General features: G+C 48.3%; 1 protein-coding gene across 1 annotated transcript in view; it reads right to left on the bottom strand.

Moving 5' to 3' along the window:
- Positions 1–1,101: 1,101 nt before the first annotated feature.
- Positions 1,102–25,381, bottom strand: part of rmc1 (regulator of MON1-CCZ1) — a 28,563-nt gene continuing 4,283 nt past the window's right edge. Inside the window, exons 6-21 of the mRNA XM_079576401.1 lie at positions 25,040–25,180; positions 24,538–24,641; positions 24,374–24,463; positions 20,399–20,504; positions 17,313–17,418; positions 17,194–17,235; positions 15,614–15,667; positions 14,823–14,951; positions 14,534–14,640; positions 12,976–13,095; positions 9,638–9,715; positions 6,938–7,042; positions 6,796–6,864; positions 5,524–5,611; positions 3,557–3,694; positions 1,102–1,416 (exon numbers count right to left, since the gene is read on the bottom strand). Of these exons, the coding sequence (XP_079432527.1) occupies positions 1,337–1,416; positions 3,557–3,694; positions 5,524–5,611; positions 6,796–6,864; positions 6,938–7,042; positions 9,638–9,715; positions 12,976–13,095; positions 14,534–14,640; positions 14,823–14,951; positions 15,614–15,667; positions 17,194–17,235; positions 17,313–17,418; positions 20,399–20,504; positions 24,374–24,463; positions 24,538–24,641; positions 25,040–25,180 (1,557 nt within the window). The 3' untranslated portion in view covers positions 1,102–1,336. The remainder of the gene's footprint in view (positions 1,417–3,556; positions 3,695–5,523; positions 5,612–6,795; positions 6,865–6,937; positions 7,043–9,637; positions 9,716–12,975; positions 13,096–14,533; positions 14,641–14,822; positions 14,952–15,613; positions 15,668–17,193; positions 17,236–17,312; positions 17,419–20,398; positions 20,505–24,373; positions 24,464–24,537; positions 24,642–25,039; positions 25,181–25,381) is intronic.

Below are 25,381 nucleotides of genomic sequence, written 5' to 3'. Positions count from 1 at the left end.
GCTTTACCCAAATCTAAAAGCTTTGTGTAAAAAGCGACAAAAATGAGAAATAAATGAGGGTGAAACGGCAGGAATAAAAGCAGCAAAGGAGCCACAAAAAATGATAAATTAACAAAAACGTGATAAAAAACAAGCAAAAAAGTGGTGAAAAATAAACAAAAAATGATGAAAAATAAACAAAAAAGTGATGAAAAATAAACAAAAAAATGATGAAAAATAAACAAAAAAATGATGAAAAATGAACAAAAAAGTGATGAAAAATTAACAAAAATGTGATAAAAACAAGCAAAAAAGTGATGAAAAATAAACAAAAAAATGAGGAAAAATAAACAAAAAAGTGATGAAAAATAAACAAAAAAGTGATGAAAAATAAACAAAAAAATGATGAAAAATAAATAAAAAAATGATGAAAAATAAACAAAAAAATGATGAAAAATAAACAAAAAAATGATGAAAAATAAACAAAAAAATGATGAAAAATGAACAAAAAAGTGATGAAAAATTAACAAAAATGTGATAAAAACAAGCAAAAAAGTGATGAAAAATCAACAAGAAAAATGAAAAATAAACAAAAAAGTGATGAAAAATAAGCAAAAAATGATTTAAAAAAAATAACAAATAAAAAACTGATGAAAAACAAACAAAAAAATGCTGAAAAATGAACAAAAAAGTGATGAAAAAGCAACAAAATTTGACCAAAAGTGACAAAAACATGGCAACAAGGAAAACTCTTTTTGTCAGTCTTAGCTTTCAAATGATAAGTTACTCTGAGCTACAGGCTGTAAGACGTTTTTAGATTTGGTTAAAGCTGAACTGTAGAAAATGCACTCGGTTAAGGCGGGGGGTAAATAGGTTAAAAGAAATAACCAGAACGCTCCAGCAGAGGGCGCTGACTGTATGTTTCTGAAACAGGTTTGTGTAAATGTATGGAGTAAATACAGATTCAAATGTGGATTTGTTTTTATCATTAAATGAAGTTCACAGAAAGACACAAACATAACTCAACAACTCAATCACATATTCCAACATTATTACACATCATTATTCATTTATTTTACACAATATTTACAATAAAACCAGCTCGGTCGGTTCTGTACATGTTGAAAAGCGTCGACTGTTGAATCACTTTGGTCCGTTTGTGGCGCTGTTCTGCAGGCGGGCAGCAGGTGGCGCTGTTCTGCAGGCGGGCAGCAGGTGGCGCTGTTCTGCAGACGGGCAGCAGGTGGCGCTGTTCTGCAGGCGGGCAGCAGGTGGCGCTGGTCTGCAGACGGGCAGCAGGTGGCGCTGTTCTGCAGGCGGGCAGCAGGTGGCGCTGGTCTGTAGTTACTGCAGTGTCTCAGACAGTGGCCGGTTTGAGCACGGCCTGTTCTCCGAAGAGTTTCTTAAAGTGAACGACGTGCTCCTCGCAGTGCTCTCCTGGAAACACAAAGGACCACCTCTTATAATGCGGCATCTCGGCCACGCCCCTTTCCTGCTACACGTGGATACCAAACACGTCATGTGAGTGTGAATGTGTACCTTGGTTGAAGGCGGGGTTTGTGTTGAAGGCGGGGTTTGTGTTGTACCATGGTTGAAGGCGGGGTTTGTGTTGAAGGCGGGGCTTGTGTTGAGGGTGGGGTTTGTGTTGTACCTTGGTTGAAGGCGGGGTTTGTGTTGAAGGCGGGGTTTGTGTTGAAGGCGGGGCTTGTGTGTTGAAGGCGGGGCTTGTGTTGAAGGCGGGGCTTGTGTTGAAGGCGGGGCTTGTGTGTTGAAGGCGGGGCTTGTGTTGAAGGCGGGGCTTGTGTGTTGAAGGCGGGGCTTGTGGTGTACCTTGGTTGAAGGCGGGGTTTGTGTGTTGAAGGCGGGGTTTGTGTTGTACCTTGGTTGAAGGCGGGGTTTGTGTTGAGGGCGGGGCTTGTGTTGAGGGCGGGGTTTGTGTTGCACCTTGGTTGAAGGCGGGGTTTGTGTTGAAGGCGGGGTTTGTGTTGAAGGCGGGGCTTGTGTTGTACCGTGGTTGAAGGCAGGGTTTGTGTTGAAGGCGGGGTTTGTGTTGAAGGCGGGGCTTGTGTTGTACCGTGGTTGAAGGCAGGGTTTGTGTTGAAGGCGGGGCTTGTGTTGTACCGTGGTTGAAGGCGGGGCTTGTGTTGAAGGCGGGGCTTGTGTTGAGGGCAGGGTTTGTGTTGTACCTTGGTTGAAGGCGGGGCTTGTGTTGAAGGCGGGGCTTGTGTGTTGAAGGAGGGGCTTGTGTTGAAGGCGGGGCTTGTGTTGTACCTTGGTTGAAGGCGGGGTTTGTGTTGAGGGCGGGGTTTGTGTTGAGGGCGGGGTTTGTGTTGCACCTTGGTTGAAGGCGGGGTTTGTGTTGAAGGCGGGGTTTGTGTGTTGAAGGCGGGGCTTGTGTTGTACCGTGGTTGAAGGCGGGGTTTGTGTTGAAGGCGGGGCTTGTGTTGTACCGTGGTTGAAGGCGGGGTTTGTGTTGAAGGCGGGGCTTGTGTTGTACCTTGGTTGAAGGCGGGGCTTGTGTGTTGAGGGCGGGGCTTGTGCTGTACCGTGGTTGAAGGCGGGGTTTGTGTTGAAGGCGGGGCTTGTGTTGTACCTTGGTTGAAGGCGGGGCTTGTGTGTTGAGGGCGGGGCTTGTGCTGTACCTTGGTTGAAGGCGGGGTTTGTGTTGAAGGCGGGGTTTGTGTTGAAGGCGGGGCTTGTGCTATACCTTGGTTGAAGGCGGGGCTTGTGTGTTGAAGGCGGGGTTTGTGTTGAAGGCGGGGCTTGTGTTATACCTTGGTTGAAGGCGGGGCTTGTGCTGTACCTTGGTTGAAGGCGGGGCTTGTGTGTTGAAGGCGGGGCTTGTGTGTTGAAGGCGGGGCTTGTGTTGTACCGTGGTTGAAGGCGGGGTTTGTGTTGAAGGCGGGGTTTGTGTTGAAGGCGGGGCTTGTGTTGTACCTTGGTTGAAGGCGGGGCTTGTGCTGTACCTTGGTTGAAGGCGGGGTTTGTGTTGAAGGCGGGGTTTGTGTGTTGAAGGCGGGGCTTGTGTTGTACCGTGGTTGAAGGCGGGGTTTGTGTTGAAGGCGGGGCTTGTGTTGTACCTTGGTTGAAGGCGGGGCTTGTGTGTTGAAGGCGGGGCTTGTGTGTTGAAGGCGGGGCTTGTGCTGCACCTTGGTTGAAGGCGGGGCTTGTGTGTTGAAGGCGGGGCTTGTGCTGTACCTTGGTTGAAGGCGGGGCTTGTGTGTTGAAGGTGGGGCTTGTGCTGCACCTTGGTTGAAGGCGGGGCTTGTGTGTTGAAGGCGGGGCTTGTGCTGCACCTTGGTTGAAGGCGGGGCTTGTGTGTTGAAGGCGGGGCTTGTGTTGTACCTTGGTTGAAGGCGGGGCTTGTGTGTTGAAGGCGGGGCTTGTGTGTTGAAGGCGGGGCTTGTGTGTTGAAGGCGGGGCTTGTGCTGTACCTTGGTTGAAGGCGGGGCTTGTGTTGAAGGTGGGGCTTGTTTGGAAGGCGGGGCTTGTGTTGAAGGCGGGGCTTGTGTGTTGAAGGCGGGGCTTGTGTGTTGAAGGCGGGGCTTGTGTGTTGAAGGCGGGGCTTGTGCTGTACCTTGGTTGAAGGCGGGGTTTCCTCTCAGGCGCTGGTTCCGCTGCTGGAACGAGCGGAACACGGTGTAGAACAGCATCTCGTCTCCGGTCTGAAGCGCCGCGTCCAGGAACTTCCGCGCCGACACGTTGTCATGGTTACCTGCATGAAAAACGGGCGTTTGATGCAAGAGGGTCTGAACGCAGCCGGCGGAGAGTCACGTGATCAGAGAGAAAGACCAGACAGGTACTCGTCAACTCGTCTGAGCTCAGGTAAGAACAGATTAGTTTGGATTAGTCCAAGCGTCGTCCTGTGGGGAAATGGAGCTCTACTGATCACATGACTCTCCATCATCTGCGTTCAGACTCTTCTCATTTAGTTTAGTTTATTGTTAGGATCCCCATTAGCTGGTCTTCCTGGGGTCCTTGTTAAAAGCACACATATACAAAAATAATCTCAATATGACAGACAACATTCTGCATCCTCAAAGATAATCAACATCAACATAGTTCTTCAATTGTTCTTTAAAAACAGATTTGTGTTTCTGTTTGAACCAGGTTTAGTGGCAGGACGTTCCAGCGCTTTGGGATTAGAAACTGTCCTTCTGATGCAGGTCTAGTGTTAAAGTGTTATATTTAGCACGACCTGCTCCTTTGGCAGTGAATTTAAATAAAATGAGGCACTTTCAAACGGTGTCTCTGAAGTTCATGTGTTTTCATTCACTTCTTTTTCTTTTTAAAACTTTTATTTTAGTTTCTACGAGTCAACTGAAATATCTGCAGATTTTAGTCACACAAATGTGACTTTCACTAAAATGTCATTACGATACATTTTTTTTCATAGGTTTTAATTCACTTTTCTCACATTTTTCATTAAAAAAATATATACCGTAAATGCTCTAATAGAGGCCGGGGCCTTTATTTACTCAGTGGCATCTGGGACCAGGCCTTTATTGGAACCAGGCCACAATTAGAGACAGGCCTTTATTTCTATTTGAGCAAAACGGACGACCAGGAAAACAAAGAAAAACGAGACTTGTGGCCATTTGCACCTAAAATATTAGGTTCATTTATTACTGAACATTTCAAACCCTCTCCCAGCGGCTGGAACATTGACGCCTTTTATTTTGTCGGGACAACAGGAAGTGTTTCGTTGCTGTTAGCGGAGCTTTGACATCAGTGTCACTGCAGGTTTCTGTTTCGTTTTTACCGGACCGGATTATTTGTTGTTCTCTTGTGTAAAAGGCGAGTTTAGACGGAGCGTTTGTGTTTGTGATCGATCATGAGACTGACCCGAGAGAAGACGAGACGCTCGCGCTGATGGGAGGAGTTATTTTGAGGCGTGGGACTGACCTGCACACGGAGCAGCTGGACGTGCTTTGAAGACGCGATGGAGACTTTATTAAAACCCTGGAGGGTCATAAACATTTGTTGCCCTGTTTCCAAATATGGTCACAGGAGGTTTGAAAGTGGCTAAATCTGTGTCAAAGTTACGCTGGGATCAGCTCCTCCGCAGCGTCGCCCTCGGCCCGGGTTCTGTTTGTTACTTCCTGCACGTGAGTTTTCATTTACACCAGTATGAGACAAACTCCTAACATGGGGAATATTTCTACTGCTATAGTTTCTAATGAAAGGCCTGTTTTAGAGACCGGCTTTAATTTGCCTCCGCCAGCCGCGAACCCGGCCTCTGTCGGAGACCCGGCCTCTGTCGGAGATACAGGCCAGTATTAGAGAATTTACGGTACTTGATATAATAATAAACCCTGGATCGAGCGGCTCTGTTGTGAGGCCTTTCAGATTCAGATTCATTTAGACTCATTTTATTGCTTGTTTCCGAAGGGAGAAGCTTGACTTAAAGGAGAGTCCATCATAAGAACATGGTCTCATATCAGCTGCTCTGGTGAATTAATGTGATGGAGTGTGCGGTTCATAAATGCGTCTGATTTAAGTGTGTGCTGTGTAAACATGTGAGTTACAGTGACGTGTTTTTACCGACGCTGCGGATGAACCTGAGCGCGCCCAGAACCTGCTGCTTAGACAGAAGAACCTCCACGATCTCGTCATTCGCCGTCGACAAACGCTGCACAGACACAAGGGTTTGTAGCAGCAGTAACAGAGCTCCACAGTCCCGCCCCTCGTGGTCCTGTGGCTCCGGAAGCAAATAATACACGACCAAAAATTCAAATATTACGAGTTTAACGTCAGAGCAAAAGCTGATCAGCTCTGTAGCGATTCGTGACCGTAAAAAGTTTGATTTCAATCCAAAAAGAAGACGACATGTTGAAGAAAAGGCAAAGATACAAGGCTGTGACATCATTCACTTCCTGACTATAGAAACTCCGTATCCCAGGAGCCATTGCGACATCGCGCCCGCTGGTCAAGGCGACCAGGTTTTCAGCAAACACGGAGAGTTTCCTTTACTTTGCAGACACAAGTTCTATATTATTTCACTGTTAAACAATCTGAATCTGCTAATGGGAATAAAAATGATGGTGGTTCGTTTAACCTCTTAACTCCCGCCTGAACATGTTTTCTCCTGTTCTCCAAATTCTCCAAATCTAAAAGCTCAAAATAGCCACAAAAAACGAGAAGAAAATGAGAAGAAAATGAATTGACAAAAATTGACAAAAATGACGAAAATCCAGCAAAAAGCGGAAAAAAATTAGCAAAAAAATGACGAAAATTCAGCCAAAAAAAGACAAAAATCCAGCAAAAAAAAAGACAAAAATTCAGCCAAAAAAAGACAAAAATCCAGCAAAAAAAAGACAAAAATCCAGCAAAAAAAGACAAAAATCCAGCAAAAAAAGACAAAAATCCAGGAAAAAAATGGCAAAAATCCAGCAAAAAAAAGACAAAAATCCAGGAAAAAAATGGCAAAAGTGCCATAAAAAAGTGACAAAAACACATAAGGGAAATAAAAAGTGACGACAAAGGCAAAGAGGAGAGAATGCGTTTGGTTTTGGCGGGTGGTAAGAGGTTAACTGGATCGTTGGGAACGTTTTTCTTCCTCTCAGTGTTAGATCTGGATAAAACGTCCACTCTCTGCCTGCATTATGTTTGAATACATTGTTTATGGGACTCCCGAGCATCCTGGGTAATGTAGTTCTAGGACGAAAGACTTTATTCCAAATCAATGCGGTCTCAAAGCGAGGGGAGTTTTACTTCCGGACCGGAGAGGAGGCCTGTGGAGCTCTGCAGTAGTAGTGGTAGTAGTAGAGGTAGTAGTAGTAGTAGTAGAGGTAGTATTAGTAGTAGTAGAAGTACCTTGAGCATGTCCAGGGAGAGCTGGTGAGCCGGAGGGTAAGTGCTCTCTAAGGACAGCAGCAGACAGGCCTGAGGAAACACACAAACACACATTTACTCCCAGCAGAAGAACGTTCCTCTGACTCTCCTTCATGGTGGTTACCAGGGGTTTGGAGTCGCTCAGGACGTGGTACTGGAGGAACTGGTGCAGCATGTAGAACAGGTTGTGCTGGACCAAGGTCTTTATCACCAGCTCGTACAGGTAATGCTGAAAACAGAACATTCAGCTTCAGAGCCAGATCTGCCAGAGTCCAGAGTCCAGCTCAGAGATCCAGATCTGCCAGAGACCAGCTCAGAGATCCAGATCTGCCAGAGTCCAGAGTCCAGCTCAGAGATCCAGATCTGTCAGAGTCCAGCTCAGAGATCCAGATCTGCCAGAGTCCAGAGTCCAGCTCAGAGATCCAGATCTGCCAGAGACCAGCTCAGAGATCCAGATCTGCCAGAGTCCAGAGTCCAGCTCTGAGATCCAGATCTGCCAGAGTCCAGAGTCCAGCTCAGAGATCCAGATCTGCCAGAGTCCAGCTCAGAGATCCAGATCTGCCAGAGTCCAGCTCAGAGATCCAGATCTGCCAGAGTCCAGCTCAGAGATCCAGATCTGCCAGAGTCCAGCTCAGAGATCCAGATCCGTCAGAGTCCAGCTCAGAGATCCAGATCTGCCAGAGTCCAGCTCAGAGATCCAGATCTGTCAGAGTCAAGCTCAGAGATCCAGATCTGCTAAAGTCCAGCTCAGAGATCCAGATCTGCCAGAGTCCAGCTCAGAGATCCAGATCTGCCAGAGTCCAGAGTCCAGCTCAGAGATCCAGATCTGCCAGAGTCCAGCTCAGTGATCCAGATCCGTCAGAGTCCAGCTCAGAGATCCAGATCTGCCAGAGTCCAGCTCAGAGATCCAGATCTGTCAGAGTCAAGCTCAGAGATCCAGATCTGCTAAAGTCCAGCTCAGAGATCCAGATCTGCCAGAGTCCAGAGTCCAGCTCAGAGATCCAGATCTGCCAGAGTCCAGCTCAGAGATCCAGATCTGCCAGAGTCCAGCTCAGAGATCCAGATCTGCCAGAGTCCAGAGTCCAGCTCAGAGATCCAGATCTGTCAGAGTCCAGCTCAGTGATCCAGATCTGCCAGAGTCCAGAGTCCAGCTCAGAGATCCAGATCTGCCAGAGTCCAGCTCAGAGATCCAGATCTGCCAGAGTCCAGCTCAGAGATCCAGATCTGCCAGAGTCCAGCTCAGAGATCCAGATCTGTCAGAGTCAAGCTCAGAGATCCAGATCTGCTAAAGTCCAGCTCAGAGATCCAGATCTGCCAGAGTCCAGCTCAGAGATCCAGATCTGCCAGAGTCCAGAGTCCAGCTCAGAGATCCAGATCTGTCAGAGTCCAGAGTCCAGCTCAGAGATCCAGATCTGCCAGAGTCCAGCTCAGAGATCCAGATCTGTCAGAGTCCAGCTCAGAGATCCAGATCTGCCAGAGTCCAGCTCAGAGATCCAGATCCGCCAGAGTCCAGCTCAGAGATCCAGATCCGCCAGAGTCCAGCTCAGAGATCCAGATCTGTCAGAGTCCAGCTCAGAGATCCAGATCTGCCAGAGTCCAGCTCAGAGATCCAGATCCGCCAGAGTCCAGCTCAGAGATCCAGATCCGCCAGAGTCCAGCTCAGAGATCCAGATCCGCCAGAGTCCAGCTCAGAGATCCAGATCCGCCAGAGTCCAGCTCAGAGATCCAGATCTGCCAGAGTCCAGAGTCCAGCTCAGAGATCCAGATCCGCCAGAGTCCAGCTCAGAGATCCAGATCTGCCAGAGTCCAGAGTCCAGCTCAGAGATCCAGATCCGCCAGAGTCCAGAGTCCAGCTCAGAGATCCAGATCTGCCAGAGTCCAGCTCAGAGATCCAGATCTGCCAGTCCAGCTCAGAGATCCAGATCTGTCAGAGTCCAGAGTCCAGCTCAGAGATCCAGATCCGCCAGAGTCCAGAGTCCAGCTCAGAGATCCAGATCTGCCAGAGTCCAGATCTGTCAGAGTCCAGCTCAGAACCCAGAGGATCTTTTTCCTCACGTCATTTTTTGGTCATTTTTTGTCAATTTTTTTTTTTTTTGCCAATTTTGTATCACATTTTTGTCAATATTTTTGTAATTTTTTTGTCACATTTTTGTCACTTTTTCATCAATTTTTCTCACTTTTTTCCATTATTGTTTTAAGTCATTTTTTAGTCATTTTTTGTCCATTTAAAAAAAAAAAAATTGTCACATTTTTGTGATGTTTTCGTCAATTTTTTATCAAATTTTTGTCATTTTTTTGTCACATTTTTGTCACATTTTTGTCATTTTTTTTGGTCACTTTTTTGTCACATTTCCATCATTGTTTTCGTCTCAGTTTTGTTGCTATTTTCTCACCTTTTGTCCAGAAGCTTTTGGATTGGGGTAAAGCCAAACTGGAGAAAATGTGCTCGGTTCAGGTGGGAGTTAAGGGGTTAACATTACTGTAGTTATATAAAAGTACTTTGTGTGGATATAAACCAGTGTTGGGTTAATTATGGCCTTTGTAATTAATTAATAACAGTTAATCGCATTTAAGCCTAGTTTATTTCAGTTGTTTTTATGTTTTTGACGTTTCTTCTGTTTTCCTCCATTCGAGCTGAAACTGGAAAAGAGTCTGAGCCACGAAAGCAAAGTGGGATTTATTTATATTCAGATTTATGATGTCAGTGATTAAACGGAATTAATCACAAAAGGAACCGGCCCTAATATATAAGTATAGATATATAAATATGTAGAGGATAAAGTACTGCAGTACAGATGTATAAATACGCAGAAGTATACAGAACCTGCACGGTGATCTGGACCTGGTTGAGGGAGCGGATATACTCCATGAGGACGGCGATGGTGAACTTATGACACACGTCCTGAAGGAAACAGAACAAACGACAGGTGAAACTGCGGCTCTCGCTCGTCCAGCCCCTCCCTCGGTCATCCAGCCCCTCCCTCAGGTCCCGCCCCTCCCTCAGGTCCAGCCCCTCCCTCAGGCCCGGCTCTCAGTCGTCCAGCCCCTCCCTCAGGTCGTCCAGCCCCTCCCTCAGGTCCAGCCCCTCCCTCAGGTCGTCCAGCCCCTCCCTCAGGTCCAGCCCCTCCCTCAGCTCGTCCAGCCCCTCCCTCAGGTCGTCCAGCCCCTCCCTCAGGCCCGGCTCTCGCTCGTCCAGCCCCTCCCTCAGGTCGTCCAGCCCCTCCCTCAGGTCCGCCTCTCGATCATCCAGCCCCTCCCTCAGGTCGTCCAGCCCCTCCCTCGCTCGTCCAGCCCCTCCCTCAGGTCGTCCAGCCCCTCCCTCAGGTCGTCCAGCCCCTCCCTCGGTCGTCCAGCCCCTCCCTCAGGTCGTCCAGCCCCTCCCTCAGGTCGTCCAGCCCCTCCCTCAGGTCGTCCAGCCCCTCCCTCAGGTCCAGCCCCTCCCTCAGGTCCCGCCCCTCCCTCAGGTCCCGCCCCTCCCTCAGGTCCAGCCCCTCCCTCAGGTCCAGCCCCTCCCTCAGGTCCCGCCCCTCCCTCAGGTCCAGCCCCTCCCTCAGGCCCGGCTCTCGCTCGTCCAGCCCCTCCCTCAGGTCGTCCAGCCCCTCCCTCAGTCATCCAGCCCCTCCCTCAGGTCCAGCCCCTCCCTCAGGTCCAGCCCCTCCCTCAGGTCATCCAGCCCCTCCCTCAGGTCGTCCAGCCCCTCCCTCAGGTCCAGCCCCTCCCTCAGGCCCGGCTCTCGCTCGTCCAGCCCCTCCCTCAGGTCGTCCAGCCCCTCCCTCAGGTCCCGCCCCTCCCTCAGGTCCCGCCCCTCCCTCAGGTCCCGCCCCTCCCTCAGGTCCAGCCCCTCCCTCAGGCCCGGCTCTCGCTCGTCCAGCCCCTCCCTCAGGTCGTCCAGCCCCTCCCTCAGTCATCCAGCCCCTCCCTCAGGTCCAGCCCCTCCCTCAGGTCATCCAGCCCCTCCCTCAGGTCGTCCAGCCCCTCCCTCAGGTCCAGCCCCTCCCTCAGGCCCGGCTCTCGCTCGTCCAGCCCCTCCCTCAGGTCGTCCAGCCCCTCCCTCAGGTCGTCCAGCCCCTCCCTCAGGTCCAGCCCCTCCCTCAGGTCCAGCCCCTCCCTCAGGTCATCCAGCCCCTCCCTCAGGTCGTCCAGCCCCTCCCTCAGGTCGTCCAGCCCCTCCCTCAGGTCCAGCCCCTCCCTCAGGTCCAGCCCCTCCCTCAGGTCATCCAGCCCCTCCCTCAGGTCCAGCCCCTCCCTCAGGTCCAGCCCCTCCCTCAGGTCATCCAGCCCCTCCCTCAGGTCATCCAGCCCCTCCCTCAGGTCCCGCCCCTCCCTCAGGTCCCGCCCCTCCCTCAGGTCCCGCCCCTCCCTCAGGTCCCGCCCCCCCCTCAGGCCCGGCTCTCGCTCGTCCAGCCCCTCCCTCAGGTCGTCCAGCCCCTCCCTCAGGTCCCGCCCCTCCCTCAGGTCCCGCCCCCCCCTCAGGCCCGGCTCTCGCTCGTCCAGCCCCTCCCTCAGGTCCCGCCCCTCCCTCAGGTCCCGCCCCTCCCTCAGGTCCCGCCCCCCCCTCAGGCCCGGCTCTCGCTCGTCCAGCCCCTCCCTCAGGTCCAGCCCCTCCCTCAGGTCCCGCCCCCCCCTCAGGCCCGGCTCTCGCTCGTCCAGCCCCTCCCTCAGGTTGTCCAGCCCCTCCCTCAGGTCCCGCCCCTCCCTCAGGTCCCGCCCCTCCCTCAGGTCCCGCCCCCCCCTCAGGCCCGGCTCTCGCTCGTCCAGCCCCTCCCTCAGGTCCAGCCCCTCCCTCAGGTCCAGCCCCTCCCTCAGGTCCCGCCCCTCCCTCAGGTCCCGCCCCCCCCTCAGGCCCGGCTCTCGCTCGTCCAGCCCCTCCCTCAGGTCCGCCTCTCGCTCGTCCAGCCCCTCCCTCAGGTCCGCCTCTCGGTCATCAAGCCCCTCCCTCAGGTCCCGCCCCCCCCTCAGGTCCCGCCCCCCCCTCAGGTCCGCCTCTCGGTCGTCCAGCCCCTCCCTCAGGCCGTCCAGCCCCTCCCTCAGGTCCAGCCCCTCCCTCAGGTCGTCCAGCCCCTCCCTCAGGTCCAGCCCCTCCCTCAGGTCCCGCCCCTCCCTCAGGTCCCGCCCCTCCCTCAGGTCCCGCCCCTCCCTCAGGTCGTCCAGCCCCTCCCTCAGGTCCAGCCCCTCCCTCAGGTCCCGCCCCTCCCTCAGGTCCCGCCCCTCCCTCAGGTCCCGCCCCTCCCTCAGGTCCCGCCCCTCCCTCAGGCCCGGCTCTCGCTCGTCCAGCCCCTCCCTCAGGTCCCGCCCCTCCCTCAGGTCCCGCCCCTCCCTCAGGTCCCGCCCCCCCCTCAGGCCCGGCTCTCGGTCGTCCAGCCCCTCCCTCAGGTCCGCCTCTCGGTCGTCCCGCCCCTCCCTCAGGTCCCGCCCCTCCCTCAGGTCGTCCAGCCCCTCCCTCAGGTCCCGCCCCTCCCTCAGGTCGTCCAGCCCCTCCCTCAGGTCCAGCCCCTCCCTCAGGTCCCGCCCCTCCCTCAGGTCGTCCAGCCCCTCCCTCAGGTCCAGCCCCTCCCTCAGGTCTCGCCCCTCCCTCAGGTCCCGCCCCTCCCTCAGGTCCCGCCCCTCCCTCAGGTCCCGCCCCCCCCTCAGGTCCCGCCCCTCCCTCAGGTCCCGCCCCTCCCTCAGGTCCCGCCCCTCCCTCAGGTCCCGCCCCCCCCTCAGGTCCCGCCCCTCCCTCAGGCCCGGCTCTCGCTCGTCCAGCCCCTCCCTCAGGTCCCGCCCCTCCCTCAGGCCCGGCTCTCGCTCGTCCAGCCCCTCCCTCAGGTCCCGCCCCCCCCTCAGGCCCGGCTCTCGCTCGTCCAGCCCCTCCCTCAGGTCCAGCCCCTCCCTCAGGTCCCGCCCCCCCCTCAGGCCCGGCTCTCGCTCGTCCAGCCCCTCCCTCAGGTCCCGCCCCCCCCTCAGGTCCCGCCCCTCCCTCAGGTCCAGCCCCTCCCTCAGGTCCCGCCCCCCCCTCAGGTCCCGCCCCCCCTCAGGTCCAGCTCTCGCTCGTCCAGCCCCTCCCTCAGGTCGTCCAGCCCCTCCCTCAGGTCCAGCCCCTCCCTCAGGTCCAGCCCCTCCCTCAGGTCCCGCCCCCCCCTCAGGCCCGGCTCTCGCTCGTCCAGCCCCGTGTGAGACTCTCACCCTGTTCTCGGAGAACGCCGACAGCACGTGCGTGTACATGTCCGACTGGTCGATCACGGCCTGCGTCCTGATTGGCCGTTTCTGAGCGGCGTTTCCTCGACCGGCGCCCGACTCCATCGCCTTCCAACGAGAGAGAGAGTGAGAAACACGACTTTAAGTTCAACAGAGTCCGGGTAAAGTGAGAAACACGACTTTAAGTTAAAGTCCAGGTAAAGTTAGAAACACGACTTTAAGTTCAACAGAGTCAAGTAAAGTTAGAAACACGACTTTAAGTTCAACAGAGTCCAGGTAAAGTGAGAAACACGACTTTAAGTTCAACAGAGTCCAGGTAAAGTTAGAAACACGACTTTAAGTTCAACAGAGTCCAGGTAAAGTTAGAAACACGACTTTAAGTTCAACAGAGTCCAGGTAAAGTTAGAAACACGACTTTAAGTTAAAGTCCAGGTAAAGTTAGAAACACGACTTTAAGTTCAACAGAGTCCAGGTAAAGTTAGAAACACGACTTTAAGTTAAAGTCCAGGTAAAGTTAGAAACACGACTTTAAGTTAAAGTCCAGGTAAAGTTAGAAAGACGGCTTTAAGGTAAAGTCCAGGTAAAGTTAGAAACACGACTTTAAGTTAAAGTCCAGGTAAAGTTAGAAACACGACTTTAAGGTAAAGTCCAGGTAAAGTTAGAAACACGACTTTAAGTTCAACAGAGTCAAGTAAAGTTAGAAACACGACTTTAAGGTAAAGTCCAGGTAAAGTTAGAAACACGACTTTAAGTTCAACAGAGTCAAGTAAAGTTAGAAACACGACTTTAAGGGAAAGTCCAGGTAAAGTTAGAAACACGACTTTAAGTTAAAGTCCAGGTAAAGTTAGAAACACGACTTTAAGTTCAACAGAGTCCAGTAAAGTTAGAAACACGACTTTAAGTTAAAAAGGGTCCAGGTAAAGTTAGAAACACGACTTTAAGTTAAAGTCCAGGTAAAGTTAGAAACACGACTTTAAGTTCACCAGAGTCAAGTAAAGTTAGAAAGACGACTTTAAGTTAAAGTCCGGGTAAAGTTAGAAACACGACTTTAAGGTAAAGTCCAGGTAAAGTTAGAAACACGACTTTAAGGTAAAGTCCAGGTAAAGTTAGAAACACGACTTTAAGTTAAAGTCCAGGTAAAGTTAGAAACACGACTTTAAGTTAAAGTCCAGGTAAAGTTAGAAACACGGCTTTAAGTTAAAGTCCAGGTAAAGTTAGAAAGACGACTTTAAGTTAAAGTCCAGGTAAAGTTAGAAACACGACTTTAAGTTAAAGTCCAGGTAAAGTTAGAAAGACGACTTTAAGGTAAAGTCCAGGTAAAGTTAGAAACACGACTTTAAGGTAAAGTCCAGGTAAAGTTAGAAAGACGACTTTAAGTTAAAGTCCAGGTAAAGTTAGAAAGACGACTTTAAGTTAAAGTCCAGGTAAAGTTAGAAACACGACTTTAAGGTAAAGTCCAGGTAAAGTTAGAAACACGACTTTAAGTTAAAGTCCAGGTAAAGTTAGAAAGACGGCTTTAAGTTACAGAGGGTAAAGCGAGTCTGACCTGAGTGTAACTCTGCTCCGCCTCCAGATACTCCTTATAAACCTGGTTCAGTTTATCAAACACTGTGGCCACGACGGGAAGGCTCCCCCTGTCTGCAGACTCCAGAACTGCAACATTAAAGGTAAACAGGTCAATAAAGGTAAACTAACAACTTTACTTTGGACTGAAATTATGAGTGGAAGAAAGTAGCCCTGGTGCACACTGACAGTAGTAGTAGTAGAAGTAGAAGTATAAGTACGTACTCTGGGTGCACACTGACAGTAGTAGTAGTATAAGTATAAGTACGTACTCTGAGTACACACTGACAGGATGACTCGTTTACAGTCTCGGCGTCTCAGGAGGAAGTCCATGAGTTTTCCTTTGTCCTGGAGCAGATTCACAGTCGGAGGCAAACGCACAGCGAGGTACCACAGGTATCCTACAGAAAATACACAAATATACATAAATATACATAAATATACACATAAACACACAGGTATCCTACACAATATACACAAATATACACAAATATACATGAATATACATAAATATACATGAATATACACAAATATACACATAAACCCACAGGTATCCTACAGAAAATACACAAATATACACAAATATACATAAATATACACATAAACACACAGGTATCCTACACAATATACACAAATATACACAAATATACATGAATATACATAAATATACATAAATATACACGTAACCTCTGACCACCCGCCTGAACCAAATGCATTCTGTCCTCTTTGGCCATTATATAGGCCTGTGTAACACCTCATTTGAAAGCTAAGACCCACAAAACTGATCTTTTTCCTCACGTTGTTGTTGAGTTTTTGAAAAAAAAATGTTGAATTTTTGTTGAATTTTTGTCACATTTTTGTTGAATTTTTGTCACATTTTTGTTGCGTTTACATCCTTGTTTTCTTCTCATTTTTCGTGGCTGTTTTGGTGCTTTTTGATTGGGGTAAAGCCAAACTGGAGGAAATGGGATCCGTTCAGGTGGGAGTTACGAGGTTAAACCCACAGGTTTCCTATAGAACATAAACCATGAACAGCGCCCCCTGCAGGTTCATGAGAACTGACCTTCGCTGGCGCTGATGATGATGTCGGGCTGAAACACGCTCCACGATGAAGAGTCTGGTCTGAGTCAAGGAAAAAACCACTGCTCTTCATCACTGAAACCACTGCTCTTCATCACTGAAACCACTGCTCTTCATCACTGAAAACCACTGCTCTTCATCACTGAAAACCACTGCTCTTCATCACTGAAACCACTGCTCTTCATCACTGAAACCACTGCTCTTCATCACTGAAACCACTGCTCTTCATCACTGAAACCACTGCTCTTCATCACTGAAACCACTGCTCTCCGTTAGCTTTACGTTAGCCCTCCGTTAGCTTTCCGTTAGCTCTCCGTTAGCTTTACGTTAGCTCTCCGTTAGCTTTACGTTAGCTCTCCGTTAGCTTTACGTTAGCTCTCCGTTAGCTTTACGTTAGCTCTCCGTTAGCTTTACGTTAGCTCTCCGTTAGCTTTACGTTAGCTCTCTGTTAGCTTTACGTTAGCTCTCTGTTAGCTTTACGTTAGCTCTCTGTTAGCTTTACGTTAGCTCTCTCCGTTAGCTCTCTGTTAGCTTTACGTTAGCCCTCCGTTAGCTTTACGTTAGCCCTCCGTTAGCTTTCCGTTAGCTCTCCGTTAGCTTTACGTTAGCTCTCCGTTAGCTTTACGTTAGCTCTCTGTTAGCTTTACGTTAGCTCTCTGTTAGCTTTACGTTAGCTCTCTGTTAGCTTTACGTTAGCTCTCTGTTAGCTTTATGTTAGCTCTCTGTTAGCTTTACGTTAGCTCTCTCCGTTAGCTCTCTGTTAGCTTTACGTTAGCCCTCCCTTAGCTTTACGTTAGCCCTCCGTTAGCTTTCCGTTAGCTCTCCGTTAGCTTTACGTTAGCTCTCTCCGTTAGCTTTACGTTAGCTCTCCGCTAGCTTTACGTTAGCTCTGTTAGCTTTACGTTTGCTCTCTGTTAGCTTTACGTTTGCCCTATGTTAGCTTTACGTTAGCTCTCTGTTAGCTTTACGTTAGCTCTCTGCGTTAGTTCTCTGTTAGCTTTCCGTTAGCTCTCTGTTAGCTTTCCGTTAGCTCTCTGTTAGCTTTACGTTAGCTCTCTGTTAGCTTTACGCTAGCTCTCTGTTAGCTTTACATTAGCCCTCTGTTAACTTTACGTTAGCCCTCCGTTAGCTTCACGTTAGCTCTCCGTTAGCTTTACGTTAGCCCTCTGTTAGCTTTACGTTAGCTCTCCGTTAACTTTACGTTAGCTCTCTGTTAGCTTTACGTTAGCCCTCTGTTAGCTTTACGTTAGCTCTCCGTTAACTTTACGTTAGCCCTCTGTTAGCTTTACGTTTGCTCTCTGTTAGCTTTACGTTAGCTCTCTGTTAGCTTTACGTTAGCCCTCTGTTAGCTTTACGTTAGCTCTCCGTTAGCTTCACGTTAGCTCTCTGTTAGTTTTACACTAGCTCTCTGTTAGCTTTACGTTAGCTCTCCGTTAGCTTTACGTTAGCCCTCAGTTAGCTTCACGTTAGCTCTCCGTTAGCTAAAACACTGCTCTTCATCACTGTTTAAAACCTTTACTGTGGCTCTCGCTCGTCCAGGGGGAGAGCGTTTGTGAAGGATACAGAGCTGAGGGACAGGCGGCTGAGCAGGAACGACCGCCGGACCTGGAACCAAACAGAACATTAAAGCTACACTGAGGAACATTCACATTCCTTCAGTGTTCACGCGTTAGTGTCTGTACCGGCCAGGGCGATCCTGTAGGGGGCGATGGAGCGCGCGGGGAGCACAGGCTGATGAGAAACTGCACAGTCCGGCTCCTTCAGCTTAATGTCGAAGATCAGAGACGTCTGGACAAAGAGAGGAGGTGATGAGGAGAGAGAGTCAAGGCCGTGGGAACCCAGGGTGCTGAGGGCGCTGCAGCACCCCCTGGTGGATTGTTTGTGAACTGCAGGCAATATTAACCACTTAACTCCCACCTGAACCGAGCACATTTTCTCCAGCTTTACCCCAATCCAAAAGCTTCTGGAGAAAAGGTGTGAAAATAGCAACAAACTGAGACGAAAACAAGGATGAAAATGTGACAAAACATTGACAAAAATAAATAAATAAAAGTGACAAAAAATTGACAAAAAATGACAAAAAAAATGAGAAAAATTGACAAAAATTGACAAAAAAGTGACAAAAAAGTGACAAAAATGTGACAAAAAAGTGACAAAAAAATTGAGGAAAAATGACAAAAAATTGACAAAAAAGGGACGAAAAAGGGACGAAAAAATGACAAAAAAATGAGAAAAATTGACAAAAATTGACAAAAAAATGAGAAAAATGTGATGAAAAATTGAGAAAAAATGGACAAAAAAGTGTGAAAAAAAATGAGAAAAATGTGACAAAAAAGTGACAAAAAAATTGAGGAAAAATGACAAAAGTGACAAAAAATTGACAAAAAAGGGACGAAAAAATGACGAAAAAATGACGAAAAATTGAGAAAAATGGAGAAAAATGACAAAAAATTGAGAAAAATTGAGAAAAATTGACAAAAATTGACAAAAAAATGAGAGAAATTTGATGAAAAATGGAGAAAAAAGTGACAAAAAAGTGACAAAAAAGTGAGAAAAATTAGACGAAAAAGTGACAAAAAAAAAGTCACAAAAATGTGACAAAAATGAGTCGACTGCCCAACAAAAAAAGTGATGAAAAAGATCCATTTAGTTTTGTAGGTCTTTCAAATGAGGCGTTACACTGGCCTACAGGATTTGGGTAAAGCTGAACTGGAGAAAATGCTCTCGGTTCAGGCGGGAGTTAAGAGGTTAATAAACAGGTAAAAGTATTTTGGGGGTAAAGTTTGTCCCTCAGCGCCCCCTAAAATATCTTCCCACGGCTCCAGAGAGTGCATTTATCTGACAGAGCAGAGAGAGTGCATTTATCTGACAGAGCAGAGAGAGTGCATTTATCTGACAGCAGAGAGAGTGCATTTATCTGACAGAGCAGAGAGAGTGCATTTATCTGACAGAGCAGAGAGAGTGCATTTATCTGACAGCAGAGAGAGTGCATTTATCTGACAGAGCAGAGAGAGTGCATTTATCTGACAGAGCAGAGAGAGTGCATTTATCTGACAGAGCAGAGAGAGTGCATTTATCTGACCCAGCAGAGAGAGTGCATTTATCTGACAGAGCAGAGAGAGTGCATTTATCTGACAGCAGAGAGAGTGCATTTATCTGACAGCAGAGAGAGTGCATTTATCTGACAGCAGAGAGAGTGCATTTATCTGACAGCAGAGAGAGTGCATTTATCTGACAGCAGAGAGAGTGCATTTATCTGACAGCAGAGAGAGTGCATTTATCTGACAGAGCAGAGAGAGTGCATTTATCTGACAGAGCAGAGAGAGTGCATTTATCTGACAGCAGAGAGAGTGCATTTATCTGACAGCAGAGAGAGTGCATTTATCTGACAGCAGAGAGAGTGCATTTATCTGACAGCAGAGAGAGTGCATTTATCTGACGGAGCAGAGAGAGTGCATTTATCTGACGGAGCAGAGAGAGTGCATTTATCTGACAGAGCAGAGAGAGTGCATTTATCTGACAGCAGAGAGAGTGCATTTATCTGACAGAGCAGAGAGAGTGCATTTATCTGACAGAGCAGAGAGAGTGCATTTATCTGACAGAGCAGAGAGAGTGCATTTATCTGACCCAGCAGAGAGAGTGCATTTATCTGACGGAGCAGAGAGAGTGCATTTATCTGACAGAGCAGAGAGAGTGCATTTATCTGACAGAGCAGAGAGAGTGCATTTATCTGACCCAGCAGAGAGAGTGCATTTATCTGACGGAGCAGAGAGAGTGCATTTATCTGACAGCAGAGAGAGTGCATTTATCTGACAGAGCAGAGAGAGTGCATTTATCTGACAGAGCAGAGAGAGTGCATTTATCTGACCCAGCAGAGAGAGTGCATTTATCTGACAGAGCAGAGAGAGTGCATTTATCTGACAGAGCAGAGAGAGTGCATTTATCTGACAGAGCAGAGAGAGTGCATTTATCTGACCCAGCAGAGAGAGTGCATTTATCTGACAGAGCAGAGAGAGTGCATTTATCTGACAGCAGAGAGAGTGCATTTATCTGACAGCAGAGAGAGTGCATTTATCTGACAGAGCAGAGAGAGTGCATTTATCTGACAGAGCAGAGAGAGTGCATTTATCTGACAGAGCAGAGAGAGTGCATTTATCTGACAGAGCAGAGAGAGTGCATTTATCTGACAGAGCAGAGAGAGTGCATTTATCTGACAGCAGAGAGAGTGCATTTATCTGACAGAGCAGAGAGAGTGCATTTATCTGACAGCAGAGAGAGTGCATTTATCTGACCCAGCAGAGAGAGTGCATTTATCTGACCCAGCAGAGAGAGTGCATTTATCTGACCCAGCAGAGAGAGTGCATTTATCTGACAGCAGAGAGAGTGCATTTATCTGACCCAGCAGAGAGAGTGCATTTATCTGACACAGCAGAGAGAGTGCATTTATCTGACCCAGCAGAGAGAGTGCATTTATCTGACAGCAGAGAGAGTGCATTTATCTGACAGCAGAGAGAGTGCATTTATCTGACAGAGCAGAGAGAGTGCATTTATCTGACAGCAGAGAGAGTGCATTTATCTGACCCAGCAGAGAGAGTGCATTTATCTGACCCAGCAGAGAGAGTGCATTTATCTGACCCAGCAGAGAGAGTGCATTTATCTGACAGCAGAGAGAGTGCATTTATCTGACCCAGCAGAGAGAGTGCATTTATCTGACAGAGCAGAGAGAGTGCATTTATCTGACAGAGCAGAGAGAGTGCATTTATCTGACCTGTGAGCTCTGATGATGCACCACCACCAGGTTGTCCACCACGTTCAGAGCGAACTTGCCGGTGGTGTTGAGCTTCAGCACGTGGGCCTTTTTACACTGGCCGTCCCTGAAACATGAGTGAAGTTCCTTTAGTAATGCACTGGGGGGCGCTGTGTTCAGGAGCATATGGGCGACAGGAAGTACGGGTGCAGTCTTTACCTGGGCAGGTGGTATAGGTGGTATAGGTGGTATAGTGGGTATAGGTGGTATAGGTGGTATAGGTGGCACAGGTGGTATAGGTGGTATAGGTGGTATAGTGGGTATAGGTGGTATAGGTGGTATAGGTGGTATAGGTGGTATAGTGGGTATAGGTGGTATAGGTGGTATAGGTGGTATAGGTGGTATAGGTGGTATAGGTGGCACAGGTGCAGTCTTTACCTGGGCAGGTGGTATAGGTGGTATAGGTGGTATAGGTGGTATAGGTGGTATAGGTGGTATAGGTGGTATAGTGGGTATAGGTGGTATAGGTGGTATAGTGGGTATAGGTGGTATAGGTGGTACAGGTGGTACAGGTGGTACAGGTGGTACAGGTGGTATAGGTGGTATAGGTGGTATAGGTGGTACAGGTGGTACAGGTGGTACAGGTGGTACAGGTGGTACAGGTGGTATAGGTGGTATAGGTGGTATAGGTGGTACAGGTGGTACAGGTGGTATAGGTGGTATAGGTGGTATAGGTGGTATAGTGGGTATAGGTGGTATAGGTGGTATAGTGGGTATAGGTGGTATAGGTGGTATAGGTGGTATAGTGGGTATAGGTGGTATAGGTGGTATAGGTGGTATAGGTGGTATAGGTGGTATAGTGGGTATAGGTGGTATAGGTGGTATAGTGGGTATAGGTGGTATAGGTGGTATAGGTGGTATAGTGGGTATAGGTGGTATAGGTGGCACAGGTGGTATAGGTGGTATAGGTGGTATAGGTGGTATAGGTGGTACAGGTGGTACAGGTGGTACAGGTGGTACAGGTGGTACAGGTGGTATAGGTGGTATAGGTGGTATAGTGGGTATAGGTGGTATAGGTGGTACAGGTGGTACAGGTGGTACAGGTGGGACAGGTGGTATAGGTGGTATAGGTGGTATAGGTGGTATAGGTGGTATAGGTGGTACAGGTGGTACAGGTGGTACAGGTGGTATAGGTGGTATAGGTGGTATAGGTGGTATAGGTGGTACAGGTGGTACAGGTGGTATAGGTGGTATAGGTGGCGCGGGTGCAGTCTTTACCTGGGCAGGTGGTACAGTGGGTATAGGTGGTATAGGTGGTATAGGTGGTATAGGTGGTATAGTGGGTATAGGTGGTATAGGTGGTATAGGTGGCGCGGGTGCAGTCTTTACCTGGGCAGGTGGTACAGTGGGTATAGGTGGTATAGGTGGTATAGGTGGTATAGGTGGGTATAGGTGGTATAGGTGGTATAGGTGGTATAGGTGGTATAGGTGGTATAGGTGGTATAGGTGGTATAGGTGGTATAGGTGGGTATAGTGGGTATAGGTGGTATAGGTGGTATAGGTGGGTATAGGTGGTATAGGTGGGTATAGTGGGTATAGGTGGTATAGGTGGTATAGTGGGTATAGGTGGTATAGGTGGTATAGTGGGTATAGGTGGTATAGGTGGTATAGTGGGTATAGGTGGTATAGGTGGTATAGGTGGTATAGGTGGTATAGTGGGTATAGGTGGTATAGGTGGTATAGGTGGTATAGGTGGTATAGGTGGTATAGTCGGTATAGGTGGTATAGGTGGTATAGGTGGTATAGGTGGTATAGGTGGTATAGTGGGTATAGGTGGTATAGGTGGTATAGGTGGTACAGTCGGTATAGTCGGTATAGTCGGTATAGGTGGTATAGGTGGTATAGTGGGTATAGGTGGTATAGGTGGTATAGGTGGTATAGGTGGTATAGGTGGCACAGGTGGTATAGGTGGTATAGGTGGTATAGGTGGCGCGGGTGCAGTCTTTACCTGGGCAGGTGGTACAGTGGGTATAGGTGGTATAGGTGGTATAGGTGGTATAGGTGGCACAGGTGGTATAGTGGGTATAGGTGGTATAGGTGGTATAGGTGGTATAGGTGGTATAGGTGGTATAGGTGGTATAGGTGGTATAGGTGGGTATAGTGGGTGTAGGTGGTATAGGTGGTATAGGTGGGTATAGTGGGTATAGTGGGTATAGGTGGTATAGGTGGTATAGGTGGTATAGGTGGTATAGTGGGTATAGGTGGTATAGGTGGTATAGGTGGTATAGGTGGTATAGTGGGTATAGGTGGTATAGGTGGTATAGGTGGTATAGTCGGTATAGGTGGTATAGGTGGTATAGGTGGTATAGGTGGTATAGGTGGTATAGGTGGTATAGGTGGTATAGGTGGTATAGGTGGCACGGGTGCAGTCTTTACCTGGGCAGGTGGTACAGTGGGTATAGGTGGTATAGGTGGTATAGGTGGTATAGGTGGGTATAGGTGGTATAGGTGGGTATAGTGGGTATAGTGGGTATAGGTGGTATAGGTGGTATAGGTGGCACAGGTGGCATAGGTGGTATAGGTGGTATAGGTGGGTATAGGTGGTATAGGTGGGTATAGTGGGTATAGTGGGTATAGGTGGTATAGGTGGTATAGGTGGGTATAGGTGGGTATAGTGGGTATAGTGGGTATAGGTGGTATAGGTGGTATAGGTGGTATAGGTGGTATAGTGGGTATAGTGGGTATAGTGGGTATAGGTGGTATAGGTGGTATAGGTGGTATAGGTGGTATAGGTGGTATAGTGGGTATAGGTGGTATAGGTGGTATAGGTGGTACAGTCGGTATAGTCGGTATAGTGGGTATAGGTGGTATAGGTGGTATAGGTGGTATAGTGGGTATAGGTGGTATAGGTGGTATAGGTGGTATAGTGGGTATAGGTGGTATAGGTGGTATAGTGGGTATAGGTGGTATAGGTGGTATAGGTGGTATAGGTGGTATAGTGGGTATAGGTGGTATAGGTGGTATAGGTGGTATAGGTGGTGTAGGTGGTATAGTGGGTATAGGTGGTATAGGTGGTATAGGTGGTATAGGTGGTATAGGTGGTATAGGTGGTATAGGTGGTATAGTCGGTATAGGTGGTATAGGTGGTATAGGTGGTATAGGTGGTATAGTCGGTATAGGTGGTATAGTGGGTATAGGTGGTATAGGTGGTATAGGTGGTATAGCTGGTATAGGTGGTATAGTCGGTATAGGTGGTATAGGTGGTATAGGTGGTATAGGTGGTATAGTGGGTATAGGTGGTATAGGTGGTATAGGTGGTATAGGTGGTATAGGTGGTATAGGTGGTATAGGTGGTATAGGTGGTATAGGTGGTACAGTCGGTATAGGTGGTATAGGTGGTATAGTGGGTATAGGTGGTATAGGTGGTATAGGTGGTATAGTGGGTATAGGTGGTATAGGTGGTATAGGTGGTATAGGTGGTATAGGTGGTACAGGTGGTATAGGTGGTGCGGGTGGTATAGGTGGTATAGTGGGTATAGGTGGTATAGGTGGTACGGGTGGTATAGTGGGTATAGGTGGTATAGGTGGTATAGGTGGTATAGTGGGTATAGGTGGTATAGGTGGTGCGGGTGGTATAGGTGGTATAGTGGGTATAGGTGGTATAGGTGGTACAGGTGGTACAGGTGGTACAGGTGGTACAGGTGGTACAGGTGGTATAGGTGGTATAGGTGGTATAGGTGGTACAGGTGGTACAGGTGGTATAGGTGGTACAGGTGGTACAGGTGGTATAGGTGGTATAGGTGGTACAGGTGGTACAGGTGGTACAGGTGGTACAGGTGGTACAGGTGGTATAGGTGGTATAGGTGGTATAGGTGGTATAGGTGGTATAGGTGGTACGGGTGCAGTCTTTACCTGGGCAGGTGGTACAGTCAGTATAGGTGGTATAGTGGGTATAGGTGGGTTAGGTGGTATAGGTGGTACAGGTGCAGTCTTTACCTGGGCAGGTGGTACAGCACCACCTCGGCGCTCGGGCTGTTGGCCGATCTCGAGTGATGCTTCAGGTAGATGACGTACAGCTGACCGTAACTGAAACACACGGACACGTTAGCGTGTTTCAGGCGTGTTTCAGACGGATGAACACGCGTGTGGGCGTGGCTTACATGGTTGCCATGGCGACGTCCCGCTCCGACAGGCTGAGTTTGGCGGGTTTGGGGACGACGGGAAGCTCGATCTCGAACTTGGGCATTTTAGACACGGCTCCGTTCTGAGGAAGAGAAGGATGTTTATTATTATTTATAATTATTATTTATTGTTTATTATTTATTTTTATAATTATTATTTATTGTTTATTATTTATTATTATTAATTATTATTAATTATTATTTATTATTATTATTTGTTTGTTATTTATTATTTTTATTTATTGTTTATTATTTATTGTTTATAATTTATTTTTATTATTATTATTTATTGTTTATTATTTGTTTTCTATTATTGTTTATTATTATTTATTATTATTATTATTTGTTTGTTATTTATTATTTATTGTTTATTATTTATTAATAATATTTATTTTTATTTTTATTTATTATTTATTGTTTATTATTATTATTGTTTATTATTATTGTTTATTATTATTGTTTATTATTTGTGTCTGTTCACCCTGAAGCTCAGCGGCTGCAGGACGTTCCCCTGGACCGTGGACGACAGAAGAACCACCGACGTCTCAGGACAAAACTGGAACCAGTTCACGTTGATGCTCTGGGACTTCAGGAGCTTCAGGCTGCGCTTGTCCGGGAACACCTGAAACACAGCGAGACAGTCGTCTGTACCTGGTAGTACTCGATACTCAGTCGTCTGTACCGGGTAGTACTCGATACTCAGTCGTCTGTACCGGGTAGTACTCGATACTCAGTCGTCTGTACCTGGTAGTACTCGATACTCAGTCGTCTGTACCTGGTAGTACTCGATACTCAGTCGTCTGTACCTGGTAGTACTCGATAC

Source organism: Gobius niger (assembly GCF_951799975.1).
Source record: "Gobius niger genome assembly, chromosome: 18".
Classification (NCBI taxonomy): Eukaryota; Metazoa; Chordata; class Actinopteri; order Gobiiformes; family Gobiidae; genus Gobius; species Gobius niger.
This window is presented reverse-complemented; position numbering and strand designations above follow the sequence as displayed.